Raw genomic sequence first — 25,224 nt, 5'->3', positions numbered from 1 at the left:
CCGCTTTGGGTTGAATGACACCCAGTGCCGCTTTGGGTTGAATGACACCCAGTGCTGCTTTGGGTTGAATGGGGAGATGTTCCTAAATCCCAAGTCCAGCTTAAAGAGGAGCTCCAGTCCCCCCCCAACCAAAAAAAATAGAAGGTCAGCTGCTTCAAATACTGTAATACAACAAAGAAGGTGTGCCACTCCAGGTCAGATAAGGAAGCCTCCGCAATCAATGTACAAGAAAAGGGAATAGGCTGCACACTATCATTGTGATCCAAAATCCTATATTGGAATTTCCAAGAGTGGCACCACAAGAGCAGAGTGCCCGGTAGACGCGTTTCATACTGTTATAAGTGCTTAATCAATAGTAAGGATTAAGCACATATAACAATGTTAAACGCGTCTACCGGGCACTCTGCTCTTGTGGTGCCACTTTTGGATGTCCCAATGAAGGATTTTGGATCACAATGGTGGTGTGCAGCCCATTTCTTTTTCTTGTACAAATACTGCAGCTGCTGACTTTTAATATTAGGACACCTGCTTGTCAAGGGATCCCAGCCGGGTGCTTCCGCCGCCATTCTTTGTAAGGGAACTGGGCAGTAAAGCCTTGCGGCTGCACAGCCGGTTCCCTACTGCGCATGCGCGAAGCTCGCTGCGCTTTGTGAGTGGCACGGTGGCGAGGGAAGGAGGAGGGGGCTGAACTTCCAGGGGCACTTCGCCATGGTAAGGTCCTCAGGACGTTGGGATGGGTACCCCCCCCCCCCCCAACCCCCACACCCGAAAGGTGGCAAATGTGGCAGCAAAGGGGGAGAGGAAACAAACAAGCGGAGCGCCCCCCCCCTTTGGCTTTCAATTTTTAAAAAATTAAATGACTCTTGCCGCAGTACTCCCCTCTTCAATGCCACAGCCCCCTGCTCCATTGTCCAGTGCTGCTTTGAGTTGAATGACACCCAGTGCTGCTTTGGGTTGAATGGATAGACATCCCTAAATCCCAAGTCCAGCTTAAATTAAAAAAAAAAAAAAAAAAAAAAAAAGCTCTCACTGCAGTAATCCTCTTCTATGCCGCAGCCCCCCGCTCCATGGTTCGGTGCTGCTTTGGGTTGAATGACAATCAGCAACATTTACCCACTTCCTGTGCACCCAGGGTGCCCTCTGGGGGTACATAGTCACACTAACAGAATAATTATGGAAGGGATAGCGTCATGTGGCACCGTTCCATGCAGCATTTAGGGCCGCCAACACCAAAGGAAGAAGAGAGAATTTTTCATGTCACATGACCAGACAAAAGACCAATGAAAAAAAGATCAGTAATCGGGTTCTCTGCAGTATTCAGGACCGCCAACTGCTGAGGACAGACAAGGATTTCACGAGTCAACTGACAGGAGATGCTTACAAAAAAATATAGACAGTTATCACCAAAACAGGCGTTCCAGTTGGTACTGTGAACCACTGGAAGGAAGGACAGCTGGCACTCGGGTAAACGTCAAATGGCAATATCCTTTTTTTAGAAATGACGTGAAACGGCTGTAAAAAATCGTTTTTTTCGGCTGTCAAAGCTTAGTCATGGGGCTGAGGATTGAAGAAAGATAGCAGCACCACTACACCTGTTGGCATTGGTTCCAGTTGGTAGGATTCCCCTCTATTCCTGTTCTGGTGACAACCGTAAAATGTTGGATTTTCCAACATTTTACGGTTGTCACCGGTCTCCCCATCGGGCACAGCAATAACAACATGACACAGGTTCTGACTCTTCCACAGTCCATACAGAACTTAAAAATAAGGTCAGTATCCATTGGCATGGGTTTTTAAACACGGGGCCATTTTACAGTCCTTTAGACTTTAGGTGGGGTCGGACTGTGGCCATCGGGAGTAGAAAATGTCCCAGCATCAGTGGGAGTAAACCATACCCCATCTTTGGTGTCAGAAAATTTTTTGCCCCATCATTAGTGTCATTGGGAGGAATTGGACCCCATTGTTGGTCTCATTGGGAAGACTGTGCCCCAATCATTGGTGTCATTAAGCCTCATTGTTGGTGTCATTGGGAGGAATTGGGCCCCATCATTGGGGTCATTGGGAGGAATACAGCCCCATCGTTGGTGTCATTGGGAGGAATTGGGCCCCATCATTGGGGTCATTGGGAGGAATAGTGCCCCATCATTGATGGTATCATTGTGAGGAATTGTGCCCCATTGTTTGGGTCATTTGGAGGAAATGTGCCCTATCATTGGCGTTATTAGCCCCATTGTTGGTCACATTGGGAGGGACTGTGCCCCATCATTGGTGTCATTGGTCCCCATTGTTGGTGTCATTGGGAAGAAATGTACACCTTTGTTGGTGTCAGATGGGGGGAAATGTGCTACATTGCTTGTGTCAGTGAGTGAAATGTTGCCCCAAGGGCCAGATAAAAGCAAGCAAGGGTTACATCTGGCCCTCATGCTGCAGTTTGGAGACCACTGTCCTATAGCATCAAATTGGATTGCATCTGTCCGTAAACTGGCAGAAGCTTAACTACCCATTGACATCCTGCTGGAATATGGTTTCCTCTGGCAGGAGACCCCTTGCCTCCTGTCCTTAGGAAAAAATAAAGGGTTGTTTCCAGGTTTAGGGCTTGCATATAACAGGGTATATCAAGGGGGTATCATGGGTATTCAGCATAGTAGTTTAAAGGGACTCTGAGACTTTGCACACTCAGGGTCCCTTTAAAGAAGAACTGCACTCTACCTTGCTAAAACTAATGCCGCGTACACACGGTCGGACTTTTCATCTACAAAAGTCCAACGGACGCCGACGGACTAAAGCTGGCTGGTAATCCGATCGTGTGTGGGCTTCTCCGGACTTTCAGCAGACTTTTTCAGCCTCAAATCCGACGGACTTTAGATTTGAAACATGCTTCAAATCTTTACGTCGTAACTACGACGGACCCCGAAATCCGCTCGTCTGTGTGCTAGTCCGACGGACAAAAACCCATGCTAGGGCAGCTATTGGCTACTGGCTATGAACTTCCTTATTTTAGTCCGGTGTACGTCATCACGTACGAATCCGTCGGACTTTTGTGTGGTCGTGTGTAGGCAAGTCCGTTCGTTAGAAAGTCTGCTGCAAGTCCGCCGAAAGTCCGCCGGAAGTCTGTCGGACAGGCTGTCGGACTTTTGTAGACGAAAAGTCCGACCGTGTGTACGCGGCATAATATTTAGCCAGGTAACAATTGTCCTTGTCTGAGATTTAAAGAATGCCCTCTTACTAGTCCATGAGGTTCAGCGTTGTCTGCTTGCTGTTGAAGTCCTCCATGCGCCCCACTCCTAGTGCATCACCATCTTGAACTTCCTGTCCACACATAGAAAGACGCACTGCAGGTCTGCCGTGTATTTGGGACCTGGCAGACTTACTGCGTGTCTGCGCATGCTCAAAATACCGCAGATCTGCCAGATCACTTGATACTTTTATCATCGAGTTAAATGCTGCGTTTTGGTTTGTGGGATGTGACGCCCCAGAAGGCAGCGGGGGGCTGATCTTTACATCAAGGAAGTAACGTACAACACCAAATACATAACATGACCCCTAAGGCCACTTCCCAGCAGCCCTTTAGATGGGCGGTAATGTGCCATCTCTATAATGTGACCACTGTGGTTGGCTTTCACAGTGGTCAGATGATCTGCGATTTTTTTTTTTTGATGGGGAGGTGGGTGTGGGGTGGGTGTTAAAATGTTACTAAACCCACAACAATAAAATCAGTCTGTATATGCAGTAAAGCATGCTTGTTCTACTCTATTAACCTAAGGGGTTTTTCCTCCGCAATGAGTAAAAAGGCTGTTTGATCCTGTCTTCACTGATCCTCCCCTTCTTCCACTGTTCCCAATCCATTTCCTTGTAGAACAGAGCCTTGGAAGCACTCTGCCCATGCTCAGTTCGGTGTGTATTGCTGGAGAGTTTTTTTTTTCCTTGGAAGAGTGCATGTGATCAGCACCTGGCCAATCAACACTGTCCAGACAGAGGGTCAGGGGTCCTGCAACCTGATAGGACAGTCAGAGGAGAATGAAAACTTCTTCTACAAGCTTTAACCAGTGCTCAGCCTTCTACCTTTAGAATCACTTTAAAGTGTAAGTAAACCCACAACAATAAAATCAGTCTGTATATACAGTAAAGCATGCTTGTTATACTCACTGTGGAACTTTAAGGGATTCTGTAAAAAGGCTGTTTGATCCTGCCTTCTCTGATCCTCCCCTTCTTCCACAGAGCATTGAGGGCACTCTGCACATGCTCAGTTTGTGTATTTCTAGAGAGTTTTGTTTTTTGGGGGGGGGGGGGGTGCATGTGATCAGCACTGTTCAGACAGGGTCAGGGATCATACAGCCTCGTAGGACAGTCAGAGGAGAATGAAAACTCCTACAAGCTTTAACCAGACACTGATAGAAGTCACAAGACTGCTATATACTGCTGAAGAGAAAAGGTATTTAGCAGTTTATATTTACTAAAATAATTGCATTTCCACATTCTGTGTACTGTGGGAGACCAGATATAGTGAATGCAGGCTCCTGGGTTTAGTAACACTTTAATGCCAGGGAGGCAGCATGGCTTTTGTATCATGTGACCACTGTGATTGGCTCTCCCAGCCCCCAATCAGAAGCCTTCACCGATAGCTGTTGGTGACAGCTCAGTCAGTGTGCTGGGAACACACAACCTCATTCCGCCATACATGTCATGTTGTAAGGCGCTGCGCAAACTGTTGGCGCTATATAAATTCTGTATAATAATAATGTGGCGGCTGGATGTTGAAGACCACCTTTCTTGCTGCCGCACATAAGCAGGGGGTGCAGATGAGAGAGAGTCTATTTTATGGGAGGAGGTCCACTTTAAAGCTCCACCCTCCTTGACCTACTTACACTTGCCTTCGCTGCACTTTTCCTGCTGCCAGATACCCAGTACTTCCGGGTATTTAGGATCACATGACCTTCTCCCAGCATGCAATGTTCTTCCGACACTTCACTACAGTTATAAGCAGAGGAAAGGTGGAAATCAATATTTTGCATTAGAAAAAGCTAATGAACTAATAATGTAAACTTTTTATAGATTTTGTTTTTAAATAAATTTGCACCTTGAATGTTCTTTTATTGAAAACCGAGAGATCTGCATATAATGAACATCCTTACCTTCACACTAAAGGCTGCTTAGATCCCGTATGTCGCAGACATTTTATCTAAATAATCTCGTTTTATTTTTATTGTATTTTTTTAGTGAGTTGGTTGTTTGCAGTTGTCCTTACCCATACACGCACAGGTCCTTCACCGATCTTTCTCATGTATGTCTGTTCAGTAGAAGCGTCCTAGAGGAGATATAAGGTAGGCTGCCCTCAGATGTGAAACGGCAGGTAGAAGACTCGGCTGCCATGTGGTCGTTCCTATTTGGCTTATTGTGAATGTTTTTGCGTTCAGTAGAAACCCTGTGCTAGCACCTCAGGGGAACAATGGTGATCAGCTGGAAATTTCCATTTCCTATGATCACTTCTTCCACCAAGAGCAGAGAGCTGGGGAGTATCTGAAGTGCTCACTACTCCAGGTTTTGCATACAGCAGGGAAGGGTTGGAGCCACTGTTGTGTTTCTTTTTTTTTTTTTTGAAACTAGTGTCCTGATTGGGGTGATTTTCCAGGGAGTGATGGGAAATCTCTCCAAAAATGAGGAAGGTTTATATTAGGGGTCTCCAAACAAGGGGCCAGTTTACTGTCCTTCAGACTTTAGCGGGGCTGCACTGAAGCCAATGGAAGTAGATAATGCACCAGGCTTGGTGGTCAGTGGGGAAAAAACTAATTACACAGCACCCCTGTGTATAGGAGGAGAAATATTGCCCCATCATTGGTGTCAGTGGGAGGAATAGTGCCCCCATCATTGGTGTCAGTGAGAGGAATAGTGCCCCCATCATTGGTGTCAGTGGGAGGAATAGTGCCCCCATCATTGATGTCAGTGGGAGGAATAGTGCCCCCATCGTTGGTGTCAGTGGGAGGAATAGTGCCCCCATCGTTGGTGTCAGTGAGAGGAATAGTACCCCCATCGTTGGTGTCAGTGGGAGGAATAGTGCCCCCATCGTTGGTGTCAGTGGGAGGAATAGTGCCCCCATCATTGGTGTCAGTGGGAGGAATAGTGCCCCCATCATTGGTGTCAGTGGGAGGAATAGTGCCCCCATCATTGGTGTCAGTGGGAGGAATAGTGCCCCCATCATTGGTGTCAGTGGGAGGCATAGTGAACCCATCATTGGTGTCAGTGGGAGGAATAGTGCCCCCATCATTGGTGTCAGTGGGAGGAATAGTGCCCCCATCATTGGTGTCAGTGGGAGGAATAGTGCCCCCATCATTGGTGTCAGTGGGAGGAATAGTGCCCCCATCATTGGTGTCGGTGGGAGGAATAGTGTCCCATCATTGGTCTCAGATGGAGGAATACTACCCAAACATTGGTGACAGTCGGAAGAATAGTGTCCCATCATTGGTCTCAATGGGAGGAATACTACCCCATCATTTGTGTCAGTGGGAGGAATGCTATCCCATCATTGGTGTCAGTGGGAAGAATAGTGTCCCATTATTGGTCTCTGGGAAGAATACTACCCCATCATTGGTGTCAGTGAGAGGAATACTATCCCATTGTTGGTTTCAGAGGGAGGAGTGTCCCGTAGTCCACAGTTTGGAGGCCACTGGTTTAGAACATCCAACAGTGCTTTATTGCTGTGTGTGCTTTCCTGGCCTTGGTGAAAACTGCTCACCCCAATTCTTGGATGGGTGTCACAAAGACAGGAAGTAAGAGAAAAATCTCCCCAATCCCCCCAAAAAATGCGCTAAAGTAAGACTTTAAAGCCCACAAACATGATTGTTCTCTGGTGCAACCATAACAGGTAAGATTGGACAACCGTTGTCTCACGTCTTGAGGCCCTTTAAGACATAAATCCCCACACTGGCACCATGCAGACGGCTGGCAGCCAATGATGTTAATCCGGGTTCCTCAGACAGATGGTTAGGTGGATGCTGGAACTGTGCTGCATTGTAAACCATTGCACCCTTCATGTAGTCGGCCATTTTGCTGCTTTGTACTGTGAATGCACATTGTTGTTGAATGTCTCCATTGTCACATGGCACTTGCTTGCTCATCAATCCGCTCTTCGTCCTCCCCACCCCGTGCATGGTTTGCTCTTGCGTACATTGAAGCCTGGAGGTGCGACGTTACAGGGAGGTGGCCCTCCTCCTCGGCCTTACACGAAGAAGCCATATACGCTGTGAATTTTCTACGCCGCTACGCTGCAGTGTGCTGGCTACTTCCCATCCAGGAATAAGAAGCAGGAGGGAGATGTATTTATTTGTACTTTTGTCTATTGGTGAATGTAAATCTAAATAAAATCTCTTTACTGCAAGCCCTGCGTTCTCTTTATTTCAGGACCTATGATTTCGATTTTTTTTAGGGGATCGCCATCCAAATTTTAACGACTGCAAATGGTAAAGTCCAGCTTCAGCTAATAACTACAATTAATCAAGAATCATTACTAATAAAAACCGCGCAGTCAACAAATTAAACAAAAATTATGCCGCTCTAAAGGTATCGGGATACAAAACACATCAATAAAGCAAAAAAAAAAAAATTTTGCTACAAAAAGTATAAGTCCGTTTTAATTGTGCAAAGATGAAGACAACGGACCCGATCAGAAAATGCGTAGGGTATAGTAGTAGCGAAGGTATCGGAAAGCTTCTATGGTCACCACGTGGGCCATCACCAGTAGTTGGGTGGACCCTTACCAGAATCTATGGACTCTATTACGGAGTCAGATTGGCCTGAAAACAGTATCTTAGTGTTCGATGCCAAGACTCAGGTGATTACATCAGATCTTCAAGATATCTCCGATTTCCCAATGGTATATTGGATATACGGTGCCTTGAAAAAGTATTCATAACCCTTGAAATTTTCCACATTTTGTCATGTTGCAACCAAAAACAAAAAATTTATTGGGATTTTATGTGATAGACCAACACAACTTGGCACATAATTGTGAAGCAAAAATGATAAATGGTTTTCAAAATTTTTTACAAATATCTGAAAAGTGTGCCGTGCATTTGTATTCAGCCCCTTTTACACCGATACCCCTAACTAAAATCTAGTGGAACCAATTGCTTTCAGAAGTCACCTAATTGGTAAATGGAGTCCATCTGTGTGTAATTTAATCTCAGTATAAATACAGCTGTTCTGTGAAGCCCTCAGAGGTTTGTTAGAGAGCCTTCATGAACAAACAGCATCTTGAAGGCCAAGGAACACACCAGACAGGTCAGGGATAAAGTTGTGGAGAAGATTAAAGCAGGGTTAGGTTATAAAAGAATATCCCAAGCTTTGAACATCTCACGGAGCACTGTTCAATCCATCATCCAAAAATGGAAAGAGTATGGCACAACTGCAAACCTACCAAGACATGGCCGTCCACCTAAACTGACAGGCCGGGCAAGCAGAGCATTCATCAGAGAAGCAGTCAAGAGGTCCATGGTAACTCTGGAGGAGCTGCAGAGTGTAAGGGCTTACCTTGGTTGGAGTCCATATTGCAGAGTTGTATGCTCACCCTTGCAAATACACACATCCCACGGTAACAAGGGTAACAAGAGCTGTGAATCTGTGGACGGGGGCTTAACAGGAATTTGCCAAGGGATAGTCGAGGTAAAGTTGTAGTCGGGGATTCCAGAAGTCAGGATAAACGATAAACAGAGCCAGGGTCTGAAGCCGGGGTCAGTCTTGGAACACTGCAACAGAAAACAGGAACACTCGGCAAAAAATGAGACACAGGAACCTTTGGCAATGATAGAGACAACGAACTGACCAAGCCCTCAGAGTGAGGCAGTGTTATATACCCAGCTGATAGGTAACCTGCTTCAGCTGATCCAGGAGTGACAAGTACTGATTGCAAGGAAAGATCCAGAGTATGGCCCTAGTATTTTTATGCAGAACTAGGCAAGCTGGAAAGCAGGCTGAATAAGGAACTGAGGTGTGGCTCAGAGGCAAAGAAACAGGAGCACTAAACGGGTAGTCTTGAGTTCAATACCTCCTTGAGCCACTTGGGGCGTGACCACGCCTGGTCTTCTGCAGGGCACGGTAGGGACCGTGACACAGAGATCCACAGCTCAGCTGGAAGAATCTGTCACAGGACAACTATTAGTCCTGCACTCCACAAATCTGGTCTTTATGGAAGAGTGGCAAGAAGAAAGCAATTGTTGAAAAAAAGCCATAAGAAGTCCCATGGGGGACACAGCAAACATGTGGAAGAAGGTGCTCTGGTCAGACGAGACCAAAATTGCACTTTTTGGCCTAAAAGCAAAATGCTATGTGTGGCTGAAAACTAACATGGCACATCACCCTGAACACACCATCCCCACCGTGAAACATGGTGGTGGCAGCATCATGTGGTGGGTCTGATTCTGCAAAAGACTTGAGACTGGGGCGGAGGATTACCTTCCAGCAGGACAATGACCCTAAATATACAGCCAGAGCTACAATGGAATGGATTAGATCAAAGCATATTCATGTGTTGGAATGGCCCAGTCAAAGTCCAGACCTAAATCCAATTGAGAATCTGTGGTAAGACTTATCTGACAGAGCTTGAGCTATTTTGCAAAGAAGAATGGACAAAAATTTCACTCTCTAGATGTGCAAAGCTGGTAGAGACATTCCCAAAAAGACTTGCAGCTGTAATTGCAGAGAAAGGTGGTTCTACAAATTATTGACTCAGGGGGGGCTGAATACAAATGTACCCCACACTGTTCACATATTTATTTGTAAAACATTTTGAAAACCATTTATCATTTTCCTTCCACGTCACAATCATGTGCCACTTTGTGTTGGTCTATCAAAAAAAAGTCCAATAAAATACATTTACGTTTTTGGTTTTAACATGAAACAATGTGAAAAATTTCAAGGGGTATGAATAGTTTTTAAAGACACTGTATATGGCAATGATGATTGTAACAAGCCCCTTTGCTCACTTGGTTCCACTCTCCCGACACTCCTCTGCAGCTATAGAATCAGACTGCAGATCGCAACATCTGATGGTTCGGTCATCCGATGCTCCGGGACTAGAACTACAGCTATGTGCCGTTCTAATCCAGTTGTGTAGCTCAGAACAAACACCAGGCAGGCTGTATGTAAGTTCAACCAGGAATCTCTCTTTATTGACAGGAATACATTCTCTTTTATACAATAAAAGAGGAGGTGCAGACCTCCTGCTCATATTACTCTAACAATACAGCTGTAACCTAATTAACCTAATTGACATGAGCTAATTAACTAATCCCTTTAGACAGCCTAGATGACTCAGACATGACCTTTAGGCCAGACTGGCCGTCTTGTAGCTCAGAAAACCCAATCAACATTATCACAATCAACATAGACTCTTCTTCACACAATAGCAGAGTTAATTAACACAAACAACAATGGGGATCTAATGACTCTTAGATCCCATACTAGAGACTTATTTACAATACACATTCTAGCAGGCAACAGACAGACAGGTGCCTGGAATTGACATCAGCATCTCCTAACAGTATTTGTCCCAGCATTATGAATCAGCCACTATTTCTAATATGGCAAATCCAGGGTCCCCAGAGTCTGTGTGTCCTGGGGGACCAGGACCCGAATCCACAGCAATACCACCTCAAGGGTCCCCAGGCATACAGCTCACAAAGAGCACCATTCCCCCAAATGCCAGGGCCCACGATCGATCGGCAAGAGGCTAGCATTCAGTCCCCTCCAAAAGTCTCTCTCCCGGCTAGGTGTGTCACAATGATATTGCAGCATTCCTAAAGGACCCATAAAATCAAAATTGATATGCCAATATAGTGTGCATCCATAAAACACATTTATTAAAAGTAAAATGCAAGGCTACTCACGTGTAAGTCATAAAACAGTGCTGTGTGTACAAAACATTCCCAGGCAATGTAGAAAGCGATACCAGGTAACACAAAGATTCCATACAAGCGTGGCAACATCACGTGTGTTAGCTCCGCCCAATGCGTTTAGTCATAACTGAGGTCATTGGTGGTAGGGTTGCCACCTCATCCCCTTAAACCTGAACACATATGAATTACACAGGTTCTGAGGCTAATTTAATGCAGATAAGGCACTATGTGAATTTAAATACCACCTTAATCAGCCACAGAACCTGTGTAATTAATATGTGTTCGGGTTTAAAGGTGGCAACCCTAATCTGGGGGCATTACTGCACCGCAAGTCACCACGCCAAATATATACCCTTACAGCAGGGGAAGTGACACCCTAATTGCCGATCAAAGAATTCTCAATGTGTCCCCAAAGATGGCCGACATGAGTGCCAAGCCTCATTCTGAGTCAAAAATGGCTGAACGGCCGGAAAATAACCCAGCATCGTTTTCATTTCCAAATGGCCAAACTGGATGTAACCAAGCCTCATTTTGGTTTACAAAATGGCCGATCGGCATCCACTGTTGGATGCAAATCCCAGCCCACTGACCAGGAGAGACACATCTCCAAACACAAAGGAGTCACCTGCCGAAAAATACAAAAACATAATATAAAATCCTCAGTTAAAACAGACTTATAATATTTTTTTGTCCCAAAAATATTTTTTTTGCTTTATTGATGTGTTTTGTATAACGATCCCTTTAGTGCGGCCTAATTTTTGTTTAAAATCAAGCACTGCTAAAGATGTAGTCAAACATTTGTTAACAATTAAAAAAATGCAACCATGTTAATAAAATAAATACATGTGCATTTATTATGTTTGCATTGAAGCCTGTTGTAGAGCATTGCAACCATAATCTGGGCATTGTGGGTGCAATGCACAGATTCCTGTAGACTTTCCCACCATACTTCATGACACTTGTGATCCCTTAAATTGGTTGTAAACCCTCACATATCCCCAGTGCAGTGACTGGTTTCAGGTGATACACAGAGTTTAAATAAATCCTCCTACGTAAGTTGTACCTGTTTTATCTGCAGTCTTCTCTTCTCTACATCGGTTCATAGTGCAGAATTTATAAAGGTTGTCTTGAGTTGTCAGAAAGCAAGGGGTGGGGGAGCTGAAATTACATACTGCAGAGCTCAGTGAGGAGTTCTCGGAAAGCTGATTGGAGGGAAGGGACACCCCCCCCCATACACACAGCACACAGGAACAGAGCCAAGGCTGTCAATCACAGGCTGTGTGCTGGAGCTCCCTCTTGTCACCATATTTCTCTTGGTGTCAAGAAAAGTTGTCAGAAGTGACAGAATGCTGATAGCAGAGGACGAAGGCAGCAGAAAGAAATGACACTTATTGCTCTGGATTGAGACACGCATGTTTATTTTTAATGTCTGAGGTTTACAACCACTTTAAGATCTGCATATCCCTCTGCTGCTACATGGGACTTGTAGTCTTCCTATTCACAGATCCATGCGCTAAATTTAAAAGAAAACAGAAGGTTGTAAGAAAAAGAGTCCCGCGATTACGGTAAATGGCGGGGAGGGCGATTGGAAGGTGAGGGGGTTGGGGAAATTTGACCATGCTTCAAGTTAAACCCTAAATATGGGTGGAACATAAAACATGGACTTAAAGGCATAATCTGCTTTTTGCAGAAAAAAAATAAAATAATAATAATAATAATAGCGCCCATATTGATTAAAGTAGAGTTGTTGGTCATTCTTGTTTCAATGGAGTTAAGCCATAGATGGTTTGAATCTCTGCCAGTTCAGCAGGGACCAGCCGAGATTTGATCCATCTATGGGCAGGCTGATTGGTACCCAAGTTGATCCATTGGTCAACTTGGGTACAACCGGCATTTTGGATTGTTAGCATGCCATTATTGCCAACGGCTAAAGCAATAATCGGTGTTCTCCTGGCAGGGATGGCTCCCCGTACAATAGCTCAGCGGGAGGGATTTTTTCCCATCAACACTTGTTGATGGGGGAATTGAGTGATTTGCATGGCTGCAGGAAAGAAAATCACATCATCTGTGCCAGTGATAGCAAACCTTGGCACCCCAGATGTTTTGGGACTACATTTCCCATGATGCTAATGCACTCTGCAGTGTAGTTGAGCATCATGGAAAATGTAGTTCCAAAACATCTGGTGTGCCAAGTTTCACCATCACTGATCTATGGTCTGCCTTATGCTGGCTATACACTTTATGAAAAATCGGCCGAAATTCGGTCATTTAGACAGTTTGTTCTTTTTCGGCCAGTTAATGGGCACAAAATCGATAATCATTGGGACGTTTTTGAGCTGAAAAAACGGACACGTTTGGAAATTTTCTGCCAAACGAACGATAACTTGAAAGGCGTCACCTGCTGAAAAAAAAAAACATAATATAAAAACCTCGTTTAAAACAGACTTATAATATTTTTTTGTCCCAAAAATATTTTTTTGCTTTATTGTTGTGTTTTGTGTATATATATATATATATATATATATATATATATATATATATCTTTTGCAGAGACCCTAGAGAAGTCATGGCAAACCTTGGCACCCCAGATGTTTTGGAACTACATTTCCCATGATGCTCGGGTACTCTGCAGTGTAAATGAGCATCACGGGAAATGTAGTTCCAAAACATCTGGGGTGCCAAGGTTCGCCATCACTGCCCTAGAGAATAAAATGGCGGTCGTTGAAATTTTTTATGTCACACGGTTTTTGCGCAGTGGTTTTTCAAATGCAATTTTTTTTAATAAAATACACTTTAATGATTTAAAAAAAAAAACATACAGAATACATTATAATCCCAAAGGAAAATTGTTACGACACAGACACACTTAACAAAGACAACACAAGATCACAACAATAAACTGAACAAGATAATCTATACCCCAATTTTTTTTTGTATAATATGAAAGACGATGTTACCTTGAGTAAATAGATAGAAAAGGTATATTTCTTCCCCATAGAGGGGAAGAAAAAGGAAAGAAAGGCCAAGTAAATAGATACCTCACATGTCACGCTTTAAACTTGCACACATTTGTTGAATGGCGCCAAACTACAGTACTTAAAAATATCCATAGGCGGCGCTTTAAAAATTTCTACAGGTTACCAATTTAGAGTTACAGAGGAGGTCTAGTGCTAGAATTATTGCTCTCTCTCAGATGTTTGCGGTGATACCTCACATCTGGTGCAAACACCCTTTACATATGTGGGCTTGACGTATGCATTCACTACTTATGCATTCACTACTGCGTGCGGGGACTGGGCACTTAAAATGAATAAAATTTTTTTTTTTTTTAATGAACTTTTTTTTTTAATTTTTACACTGTCCCTTAAAAAAAAAATTTTTTTGACCACTTTTATTGCTTTTGCAAGGAATGTAAACATCCCTTGTAACAATAAAGCATGATAGGTCCTCTTAATAGAGAGATCTGGAGTCTAAAACCAAAGTACCTGGAGGAAACCCACGAAAGCTCACGAATAACATGCGAACTCCATGTGCGTAGTGTCCTGGCCAGGATTCAGACCAGGGATCCCAGTGCTGCCAGGCTGAAGTGCTAACCACTGAGCTTTAATGCATGTGTGTGCATGTATACATGTTGTCAATAAGTTACAAAGTGTTAAGGGGAACTGATTCTGTGCGATACTGTAAACCCACTTCCATGCACACACATTCCTGTAATGGAAGACACAGCTGTCAAGAGCCATGAACAGCCGTGCCAAATTCAAAAATACACTTGGCACTTCCGGGAGAAGGACCCGCCAGCTTAATAAACTGTAGTAGTGGAAGGCAGGGGAGACGTAGGAGGTCTAATGTTGAGGTTCTCAGAATTATTGAGACCAGGACCTGGGAAATTCTTCCAAAACCTTGTTTTCCCCAACAGCGAGAAACAAGTTTATTTTCAATACCGTATAGGAAAGCAAAATTGTACTAAAAAAGGCTCTGGATTGGGCTGGGATTCTCTCTAAGGGGGGGGGGGGAATTAGTAGACTCTACAGCAGACTTGGTGGCCTTGCAAGGCTGGGGTTTTCTCCTGGAGGCTGGGGGCTTTGCAAAAGCAATGTAGGAGACTGGAGGGGACTGCAGGAGGTGGGGGGGTCTGGAGGCTCTGCAGCAAGTTAGGGGGCTGGGTGGCACAGCACTGTGAAACACTATAGGAGGTTGGGAGGTACTATTGGGGGCTAGAACCTCTGCAGCAATCCAGGGGTCACTGTAGAGGTTAGGGGCCACTATGGATGTCTGAAGTCTCTGTGGCAAGATTGGGGGGGGGGGCTGCAGGGGACTGAGTGGCACTGTGGGAGACTGGAGGGCACAGCAGGAGGTTGAAGGCATTATGAGAGGCCGGAGGCTCTGCAGCAAGCAAATGGGCACAGTGGCACTGTGGGAGGTTGAGGGGCACTGCAGGCCACCTTAGGATGTTGGGTGGCACTGTGGGGGGCTGGAGGCTCTACAGCAAGCTAGGGGGCTGAGTGGCACTGTGGGAGACCGGAGGGCACTGCAGGAAGTTGGGGGGCACTGTTGGAGGTTGGGACACTATAGGGGGGCTAGAGACTCTGCAGCAAGATAGGGGACACTGTGGGAGGGTGGGCTTTTGGAAGCTCTGTAGCAAGATGGGGGGAAGCGGAGGGGCTGTGTGGCACTGTGGGAGACTGGAGAATATAGCGGGAGGTTGGGGGCACTGTGGGACACTGTAGGAGGTTAGGAGGCATTATGGAGGGCTGGGGGCACTGTGGGTGGTTAGTGGGCATTATGGAGGTCTGGAGGCTCTGCAGCAAGCTAGAGGGCACTGTGGGAGATTAGGTGGCATTATGGGGGTCTGGGGGTTCTGCAGCAAGCTAGGGGGCTTGGTGGTACTGTGGGTGGTGGAGGCTCAGAGCAATATGGGAGGTTGGGGGTCACGGTGGGGGCTTAGGGCACTTTGGGGGGTTGAGGGGCACAGCAGGCCACTTTAGGAGGTTGGGTGGCACTCTAGGGGTCTGGAGACTCTGCAAGTAAGGAGGCTAGTTGGCACAGTGGGGGACTGTTGGAGGTTGGGACACTATGGGGACTGGATGCTCTGCAGCAAGTTAGAGAGCATTATTAGAGAGCATTATGGAGGTCTGAAGGCTCTGCAGCAAGCTAAGGTGTACTGTGGGATGCTAGGGGGCATTATGGAGGTCTGAAGGCTCTGCAGCAAGCTAGAGGGAACTGTGGGAGGCTAGGGGGCATTATGGATGTCTAGAGGCTCTGCAGCAAGCTAGGGAGCTTGGTGGCACTGTGGGTGGTGGAGGCTCAGTGTACTATGGGTGGTTGGGGGACACAGTGGGGGACTGAGGGCACTTTGGGAGGTTGAGGTGCACAGTATGCCACTTTAGGAGGTTGGGTGACATTATTGGGGGGGGGGGTGTCTGGAGACTTTGCAACAGGTTAGGGGGCTGGTTGGCATAGTGGGAGACTGTGGGAGGTTGAGGGAACCATGGTAGCAGTGGGGTATTGGAAGCTCTACAGCAAGATAGGGCACACAGCAGTGGGCTGCATGGTACTGTGGAAGGTTGGGGTGCCATGTAGGGGCTGAGGGCTTTCAATAGACCTAGGGGCACTGTGGGAGGTTAGGAGCATTATGGAGGTCTGGAGGCTCTGCAGCAAGCTTGGTGGCACTGTGGGAGGTTGGGGTCATGGTGGGGGCTGAGGGCACTTTTGGAGTTTGAGGGGCACAGCAGGCCACTTTAGGAGGTTGGGTGACACTCTGAGGGGTCTCTGTAACAATTTAGGGTGCTGGTTGGCACGGTAGGAGACTGTTGCGACACTATGGGGACTGGATGCTCTGCAGCAAGCTAGGGGACATGGTGGGAGGTTGAGGGTACCATGGAAGCGGTGGGGGGAATTGGAAGCTCTGCAGCAAGAGAGGGGACACTGCAATGGGCTCGGTGGCACTGTGGGAGATTGGGGTGCCACGTAGGGACTGAGGGCTCTCAATGGACCTAGGATCACCGTAGGAGGTTATGGGACATTATGGAGGACTGGAGGTTCTACAGCAAGCTAGGGGGCTTGGTGGCACTGTGGGTGGTGGAGGCTTAGATCACTATGGGAGTTTGGGGATCAAGGTGGGGGCTGAGGGCACTTTGGGAGGTTGAGGGGTAGTGCAGGGCACTGTGGGAGGTTAGGGAGAATTATGGAGGTCTGGAGGCTCTTCAGCAAGCTAGGGGGCATTACAGAGGTCTGGAGGCTCTGCAGCAAGCAAGGAGGCATTATGAAGGTCTGGAGGCTCTGCAGAAAGCTAGGGGTTTGGTGGCACTGTGGGTGGTTGAGGCTCAGCGCACTATGGGAGGTTGAGGGTCACGGTGGGGGGGGGGGGTGGGCTGAGGGCACTTTGGGAGGTTGAGGGGTACTGCAGGGCACTGTAGGAGGTTAGGGAGCATTGTGGAGGTCTGGGGGCTCTTTGCCAAGCTAGGGGGCATTACAGAGGTTTGGAGGCTCTGCAGCAAGCTAGGGGGCATTACGGTGGTCTGGAGGCTCTGCAGCAAGCAAGGAGGCATTATGAAGGTCTGGAGGCTCTGCAGCAAGCTATGGGTTTGGTGGCACTGTGGGTGGTTGAGGCTCAGCGCACTATGGGAGGTTGAGGGTCACGGTGGGGGGGGGGCTGAGGGCACTTTGGGAGGTTGAGGGATACTGCAGGGCACTGTAGGAGGTTAGGGAGCATTGTGGAGGTCTGGGGGCTCTTTGTCAAGCTATAGGGCATTACGGAGGTTTGGAGGCTCTGCAGCAAGCTAGGGGGCATTACGGAGGTCTGGAGGCTCTGCAGCAAGCTAGGGGGCATTATGGAGGTCTGGAGGCTCTGCAGCAAGCTAGGGGTTTGGTGGCACTGTGGGTGGTTGAGGTTCAGCGCACTATGGGAGGTTGGGGGGCACGGTGGGGGGGGGGGGCTGAGGGCACTTTGGGTGGTTGAGAGGCACAGCAGGCCACTTTAGGAGTTTGAGTGATACTCTGGGGAGAGGGGTCTGGAGACTCTGCAACAAGTTAGGGGGGCTGGTTGGCACAGTGTGAGGTTAGAGGACATTATGAAGGGCTGGGGCCTCAGCAGCAAGCTAGGGGACACTGTGAGAGGTTGAGGGAACCATGAAAGCGGTGGGGATGTTGGAAGCTCTGCAGCAAGGGAAGGGACACTGCAGTGGGCTGGGTGGCATTGTGGGAGGTTGGGGTGCCATGTAGGGGCTGAGGGCTCTCAATGGAACTAGGGGGCACCGTGGGAGGTTAGGGGGCATTATGGAGGTCTGGAAGCTCTGCAGCAAGCAAGGGGGCTTGGTGGCACAGTGGTTGGTGGAGGCTCAGAACACTATGGGAGGTTGGGGGGGGGGTGTCACAGTGGGGGCTGATAGCACATTGGGTGATTGAGGGGTACTGTGGGGCACTTTAAGAGGTTGAGGGGTACTGCGGGGCACAGCGAGAGGTTAGGGGATCCGAGGAGGAGGAGGGAAGCCATGGTCGTTGGTTGAGAACCACGGGTCTAATGGACCTCTGATGTCTCATCAAAGAGAACCTGTTGCAACATAAGGCCTATCGCAGATCATGTGACAGCAATGAGGGTGGGTGAAAAAGTTTATAAAATGAAAGTTGCCCCCGATCACTGACACCCCACACAAAGGTGATCACGCATGTTGGGGGCATAATAAACACATTGCCATGTTTGACATCTATTGACTCGCCATAACCTCATCTTGTAGATATGCTGAACACTGTATAGTGGATGTGCACTAAAATTGAGTCTATTATATATTCTTTTTATTAAAATAAATGTTGATAACAGTTGGCCAAACATTATGCAACAAAAAAACGTCCACCTGCCACCATATCGTTCCACACCTCCCAACTTTCTGAGATGGGAATGAGGGACACCTATCAGTAAAAGTATGCAGGCATAGGACACGCCCCCTGCCACGCCCCCTTAAAGGAGACTTGTAAAAAAAAAAAAATAAGATTGGTTAAACCCACAAGTGCTTTTTTTTTTTACCACTACTATTCCTTTATATTGGCTTTTAAAATTTACAAATGCAGCAATTTAGAAATCAAATGAAAGGTTTAGTACTGGGAAACACTTTTTGATAGATAAAAAGTGCATTTTATATACAATTCTAGAGATCAGACCAAAATGAGGGACAAATGAGGGACAGAGGGACATTGCTCCAAATCAGGGACAGTTGGGAGCTATGTCGTTCCCCAGGGCTTCTGCTTTCATAGAATATAATAATTATTTGTTTTTTAAATAATTTTTTACCAAATAAATATGCAATTGTTAAAAAAAAAATCATGTGACGTCACCAGCCCTGGCTGCGTGCGAAGCATGCCGGGAGTTGTAGTCCCTCCCCCTAGTGCAGAGTCTCTCCAATCCGCGCTCTCCCCAGCCCAGCCATACAAGGAGAAGGAGGGCGTGGCTGGCGCCTTCGCTTTTTTCCCCGCCCACCGATGCGCATTCCGCTGCCGACGTCAAAGCTTTTGGTGGGCGTCGCCTTTCCTCGCGAGAACCCGATCTCCGATCCCCCGTCCCGCCAATCCCCGGCCGCCGTCCTCCGTCACGTGTCTTCCGAGGTGGGGCGGAAGTGTATTGTGGGGAGTGTGGTTCCGGTGCGTAAGAGCTGCCCGGGGACCCCGGAGAGGACTACAACTCCCAGCGTTACCCCATTTCCCGCCTTTCCGTCTGACCCCCCCCTGCCAGAGAAACCCCCCCTATCCCCTCCCCCCACCGGGAGAACCGACTGCACACCCCGATCATGAGGGACAAACAGAAGAGGCGGAGGGAGCGCACGTGGGCCGAGGCCGCCAAGATGGTACCAAATACGGGGGAGGGGGACTGTACCATGTACACGGGGGGAGAGGGGTGTATAGAGCGATGTGTGAGAGGGGGGGGGGGATGTGCGGTACAATGGGGGGTGAGAGGGGAGGGGGAGGTGTCTGTATACACTGTAATGTGGAGGGCTCTATACTGTATGTAGTGTGATGGAGGGGGGAGGGGGGTATATTATTATTCTTCAAGATTTATATAGCCAACAGTATATGTGTGTATAGAGAGAGAGTGCCAACACGGGAGAGAGAGTGCCCGCAGGGGAGAGAGTGGGAGAGAGTGCCAACACGGGAGAGAGAAAGAGTGCCCGCAGGAGAGAGAGAGAGAGTGCCAACACGGGAGAGAGAGTGCCCGCAGGGGAGAGAGTGGGAGAGAGTGCCAACACGGGAGAGAGAAAGAGTGCCCGCAGGAGAGAGAGAGAGTGCCAACACGGGAGAGAGTGCCCGCAGGAGAGAGAGTGCCAACATGGGAGAGAGAAAGTGCCCGCAGGAGAGAGTGCCAACACGGGAGAGAGTGCCAACACGGGAGAGAGTGCCAACACGGGAGAGAGTGCCAACACGAGGGAGAGAGAGAGAGCCTGCAGGAGAGGGAGGGAGAGCCAACACGGGAGAGAGTGCCCGCAGGAGAGAGAGTGCCAACGCGGGAGAGAGTGCCCGCAGGAGAGAGAGTGCCAACGCGGGAGAGTGCCCGCAGGAGAGAGAGTGCCCGCAGGAGAGAGAAAGTGCCCGCAGGAGAGAGTGCCAACACGGGAGAGAGTGCCAACACGGGAGAGAGTGCCAACACGAGGGAGAGAGAGAGAGCCTGCAGGAGAGGGAGGGAGTGCCAACACGGGAGAGAGTGCCCGCAGGAGAGAGAGTGCCAACACGGGAGAGAGTGCCAACGCGGGAGAGAGTGCCCGCAGGAGAGTGCCAACGCGGGAGAGAGTGCCCGCAGGAGAGTGCCAACGCGGGAGAGAGTGCCCGCAGGAGAGAGAGTGCCAACGCGGGAGAGAGTGCCCGCAGGAGAGAGAGTGCCAACGCGGGAGAGAGTGCCCGCAGGAGAGAGTGCCCGCAGGAGAGAGAGTGCCACCACGGGAGAGAGTGCCCGCAGGAGAGAGAGTGCCCGCAGGAGAGAGAGTGCCACCACGGGAGAGAGTGCCCGCAGGAGAGAGAGTGCCACCACGGGAGAGAGTGCCCGCAGGAGAGAGAGTGCCACCACGGGAGAGAGTGCCCGCAGGAGAGAGAGTGCCACCACGGGAGAGAGTGCCCGCAGGAGAGAGAGTGCCACCACGGGAGAGAGTGCCCGCAGGAGAGAGAGTGCCACCACGGGAGAGAGTGCCCGCAGGAGAGAGAGTGCCAACACGGGAGAGAGAGTGCCCGCAGGAGAGAGAGTGCCAACACGGGAGAGAGTGCCAACACGGGAGAGAGAGAGTGCCCGCAGGAGAGAGAGAGTGCCAACACGAGTGTCAACACGAGAGAGTGCCTGCAGGAGAGAGAGTGCCAACACGGGAGAGAGCCTGCAGGAGAGAGAGAGAATGCCAACACGGGGGAGAGAGTGCCTGCAGGAGAGAGAGAATGCCAACACGGGAGAGAGAGTGCCTGCGAAAGAGAGAGAATGCCTACGGGAGAGAGAGTGCCTGCAGGAGAGAGAGAGAGTGCAAACACGGGAGAGAGAGAGAATGCCAACACGGGAGAGAGTGCCTGCAGGAGAGAGAGTGAGTGCCAACACGGGAGAGGGAGAGTGAATGCCAACACGGGAGAGTGAATGCCAACACGGGAGAGTGAATGCCAACACGGGAGAGTGAATGCCTGCAGGAGAGAGAAAGAGAATGCCAACACGGGAGAGAGAGAGAATGCCAACACGGGAGAGAGAGTGCCTGCAGGAGAGAGAGAGAGAATGCCAACACGGGAGAGAGAGTGCCTGCAGGAGAGAGAGAGAGAGAATGCCAACACGGGAGAGAGAGTGCCTGCAGGAGAGAGAGAGAGAATGCCTGCAGGAGAGAGAGAGAATGCCAACACGGGAGAGAGAGTGCCTGCAGGAGAGAGAGAGAGAATGCCAACACGAGAGAGAGAGTGCCTGCAGGAGAGAGAGAGAGAATGCCAACACGGGGGAGAGAGTGCCTGCAGGAGAGAGAGAGAGAATGCCAACACGGGAGAGAGTGCCTGCAGGAGAGAGAGAGAGAATGCCAACACGGGAGAGAGAGTGCCTGCAGGAGAGAGAGAGAGAATGCCAACACGGGAGAGAGAGTGCCTGCAGGAGAGAGAGAGAATGCCAACACGGGAGAGAGAGTGCCTGCAGGAGAGAGAGAGAGAATGCCAACACGGGAGAGAGAGTGCCTGCAGGAGAGAGAGAGAGAATGCCAACACGGGAGAGAGAGTGCCTGCAGGAGAGAGAGAGAGAATGCCAACAAGGGAGAGAGAGTGCCTGCAGGAGAGAGAGAGAGAATGCCAACACGGGAGAGAGAGTGCCTGCAGGAGAGAGAGAGAGAATGCCAACACGGGAGAGAGAGTGCCTGCAGGAGAGAGAGAGAGAATGCCAACACGGGAGAGAGAGTGCCTGCAGGAGAGAGAGAGAGAATGCCAACACGGGAGAGAGAGTGCCTGCAGGAGAGAGAGAGAGAATGCCAACACGGGAGAGAGAGTGCCTGCAGGAGAGAGAGAGAGAATGCCAACACGGGAGAGAGAGTGCCTGCAGGAGAGAGAGAGAGAATGCCAACACGGGAGAGAGAGTGCCTGCAGGAGAGAGAGAGAGAATGCCAACACGGGAGAGAGAGTGCCTGCAGGAGAGAGAGAGAGAATGCCAACACGGGAGAGAGAGTGCCTGCAGGAGAGAGAGAGAGAATGCCAACACGGGAGAGAGAGTGCCTGCAGGAGAGAGAGAGAGAATGCCAACACGGGAGAGAGAGTGCCTGCAGGAGAGAGAGAGAGAATGCCAACACGGGAGAGAGAGTGCCTGCAGGAGAGAGAGAGAGAATGCCAACACGGGAGAGAGTGCCTGCAGGAGAGAGAGAATGCCAACACGGGAGAGAGAGAGAGAATGCCAACACGGGAGAGAGAGAGAGTGCCTGCAGGAGAGAGAGAGAGAATGCCAACACGGGAGAGAGAGAGAGTGCCTGCAGGAGAGAGAGAGAGAATGCCAACACGGGAGAGAGAGAGAGTGCCTGCAGGAGAGAGAGAGAGAATGCCAACACGGGAGAGAGAGAGAGTGCCTGCAGGAGAGAGAGAGAGAATGCCAACACGGGAGAGAGAGTGCCTGCAGGAGAGAGTGCCTGCAGGAGAGAGTGCCAACACGGGAGAGAGAGTGCCTGCAGGAGAGAGAATGCCAACACGGGAGAGAGAGTGCCTGCAGAAGAGAGAGAATGGCAACACGGGAGAGAGAGTGCCTGCAGGAGAGAGAGAGAGAATGCCAACACGGGAGAGAGAGAGTGCCTGCAGGAGAGAGAGAGAGAATGCCAACACGGGAGAGAGAGAGTGCCAACACGGGAGAGAGAGTGCCTGCAGGAGAGAGAGAGAGAATGCCAACACGGGAGAGAGAGTGCCTGCAGGAGAGAGAGAGAGAATGCCAACACGGGAGAGAGAGTGCCTGCAGGAGAGAGTGCCTGCAGGAGAGAGTGCCAACACGGGAGAGAGAGTGCCTGCAGGAGAGAGAATGCCAACACGGGAGAGAGAGTGCCTGCAGAAGAGAGAGAATGCCAACACGGGAGAGAGAGTGCCTGCAGGAGAGAGAGAGAGAATGCCAACACAGGAGAGAGAGTGCCTGCAGGAGAGAGAGAGAGAATGCCAACACAGGAAAGAGAGTGCCTGCAGGGGAGAGAGAGAATGCCAACACGGGAGAGAGAGTGCCTGCAGGGGAGAGAGGGCCAACACGGGAGAGAGGGAGAGTGCCAACACGGGAGAGAGGGAGAGTGCCAACACGGGAGGGAGAGAGTGCCAACACGGGAGAGAGTGCCTGCAGGAGAGCATAAGCACAAGAGAGAGAGATCGCTATCGGGAGTGTGAGCACAAGAGCTTGAGTGCTAACACGAGAGAGCGCGAGAGAAAGATCGCTAACACAACAGAGCATGTAGGGGGAGGGGTCTATACGGTATGTAGTATAATGGAGGGGGGTGTTTTTATTATTATTATTCAGGATTTATATGGCCAACAGTATCACAAAAGTAAATACACCCCTCAGATTTTTGTAAATATTCTATTCTATCTTTTCATGTGACAACACTGTAGAAATGACACTTTGCTACAATGTAAAGTAGTGAGTGTACAGCTTGTATAACAGTGTAAATTTGCTGTCCCCTCAAAATAACTCAACACACAGCCATTAATGTCTAAACCGCTGGAAACAAAAGTGAGTACACCCCTAAGTGAAAATGTCCAAATTGGGTCCAATGTGTCAATATTTATTTTTGGCCACCATTTTTGATTTGAGGATGCCCCACAGATGCGCAATAGGGTTTAGGTCTGGAGACATGCTTGGCCAGGCCATCACCTTTACCATCAGCTTCTTTAGCAAGGCAGTGGTCGTCTTGGAGGTGTGTTTGGGTTGTTATCATGTTGGAATACTGCCCTGCGGCAAAGTCTCCGAAGGGAGGGGATCATGCTCTGCTTCAGTATGTCACAGTCCATATTGGCATTTATGGTTCCCTCAATGAACTGTAGCTTCCCAGTGCCGGCAGCACTCATGCAGCCCCAGACCATGACACTCCCACCGCCATGCTAGACTGTAGACAAGACACACTTGTCTTTGTACTCCTCACCTGGTTGCTGCCGCACACTTGACACCATCTGAACCAAATAAGTTTATCTTGATCTCATCAGACCACAGGACATGGTTCCAGTAATCCATGTCCTTAGTCTGCGTGTCTTCAGCAAACTGTTTGTGGGCTTTCTTGTGCATCATCTTTAGAAGAGGCTTCCTTCTGGGGCAACAGCCATGCAGACCAATTTGATGCAGTGTGCGGTGTATGGTCTGAGCACTGACAGGCTGACCCCCCACCCCTTCAACCTCTGCAGCAATTCTGGAAGCATTCATATGTCTATTTCCCAAAGACAACCTCTGGATATGACGCTGAGCACGTGCACTCAACTTCTTTGGTTGACCATGGCGAGGCAATCCAATCTCTCCACCATGGCCAAGACCAAAGAGCTGACCAAGGATAAGATCGTAGACCTACATAAGTTTGGAATGGGCTACAAGACCATCACCAAACAGCTTGGTGAGAGAGTGACAACAGTTGGTGCGATTATTCGCAATCAGAAGAAACCAAAAATAACTCAATCTCCCTTGGTCTGGGGCTTCATGCAAGATCTCACCTTGTGGAGGTTCAATGATCATGAGAACAGTGAGGAATCAGCCCAGAATTACACGAGAGAATCTTGTCAATGATCTTAAGGCAGCTGGAACCATAGTCACCAAGAAAACAACTGCAAATGCACTACGCTGCAAAGGACTGAAATCCTGCAGTGCCTGCAAGGTCCTCCTGCTCAAAAAAAGTACATGTACAGGCCCGTCTGAAGT

General features: G+C 48.8%; 1 protein-coding gene across 1 annotated transcript in view; it reads left to right on the top strand.

The window, feature by feature from the left end:
- The first annotated feature begins 19,393 nt into the window (after positions 1-19,393).
- ASXL1 (ASXL transcriptional regulator 1) overlaps positions 19,394-25,224 on the top strand; it is a 29,271-nt gene continuing 23,440 nt past the window's right edge. Inside the window, exon 1 of the mRNA XM_073607288.1 lies at positions 19,394-19,720. Within this exon, the coding sequence (XP_073463389.1) occupies positions 19,664-19,720 (57 nt within the window). The 5' untranslated portion in view covers positions 19,394-19,663. The remainder of the gene's footprint in view (positions 19,721-25,224) is intronic.

This window comes from Aquarana catesbeiana, linkage group LG12, assembly GCF_042186555.1.
Source record: "Aquarana catesbeiana isolate 2022-GZ linkage group LG12, ASM4218655v1, whole genome shotgun sequence".
NCBI lineage: Eukaryota > Metazoa > Chordata > Amphibia > Anura > Ranidae > Aquarana > Aquarana catesbeiana.
This window is presented reverse-complemented; position numbering and strand designations above follow the sequence as displayed.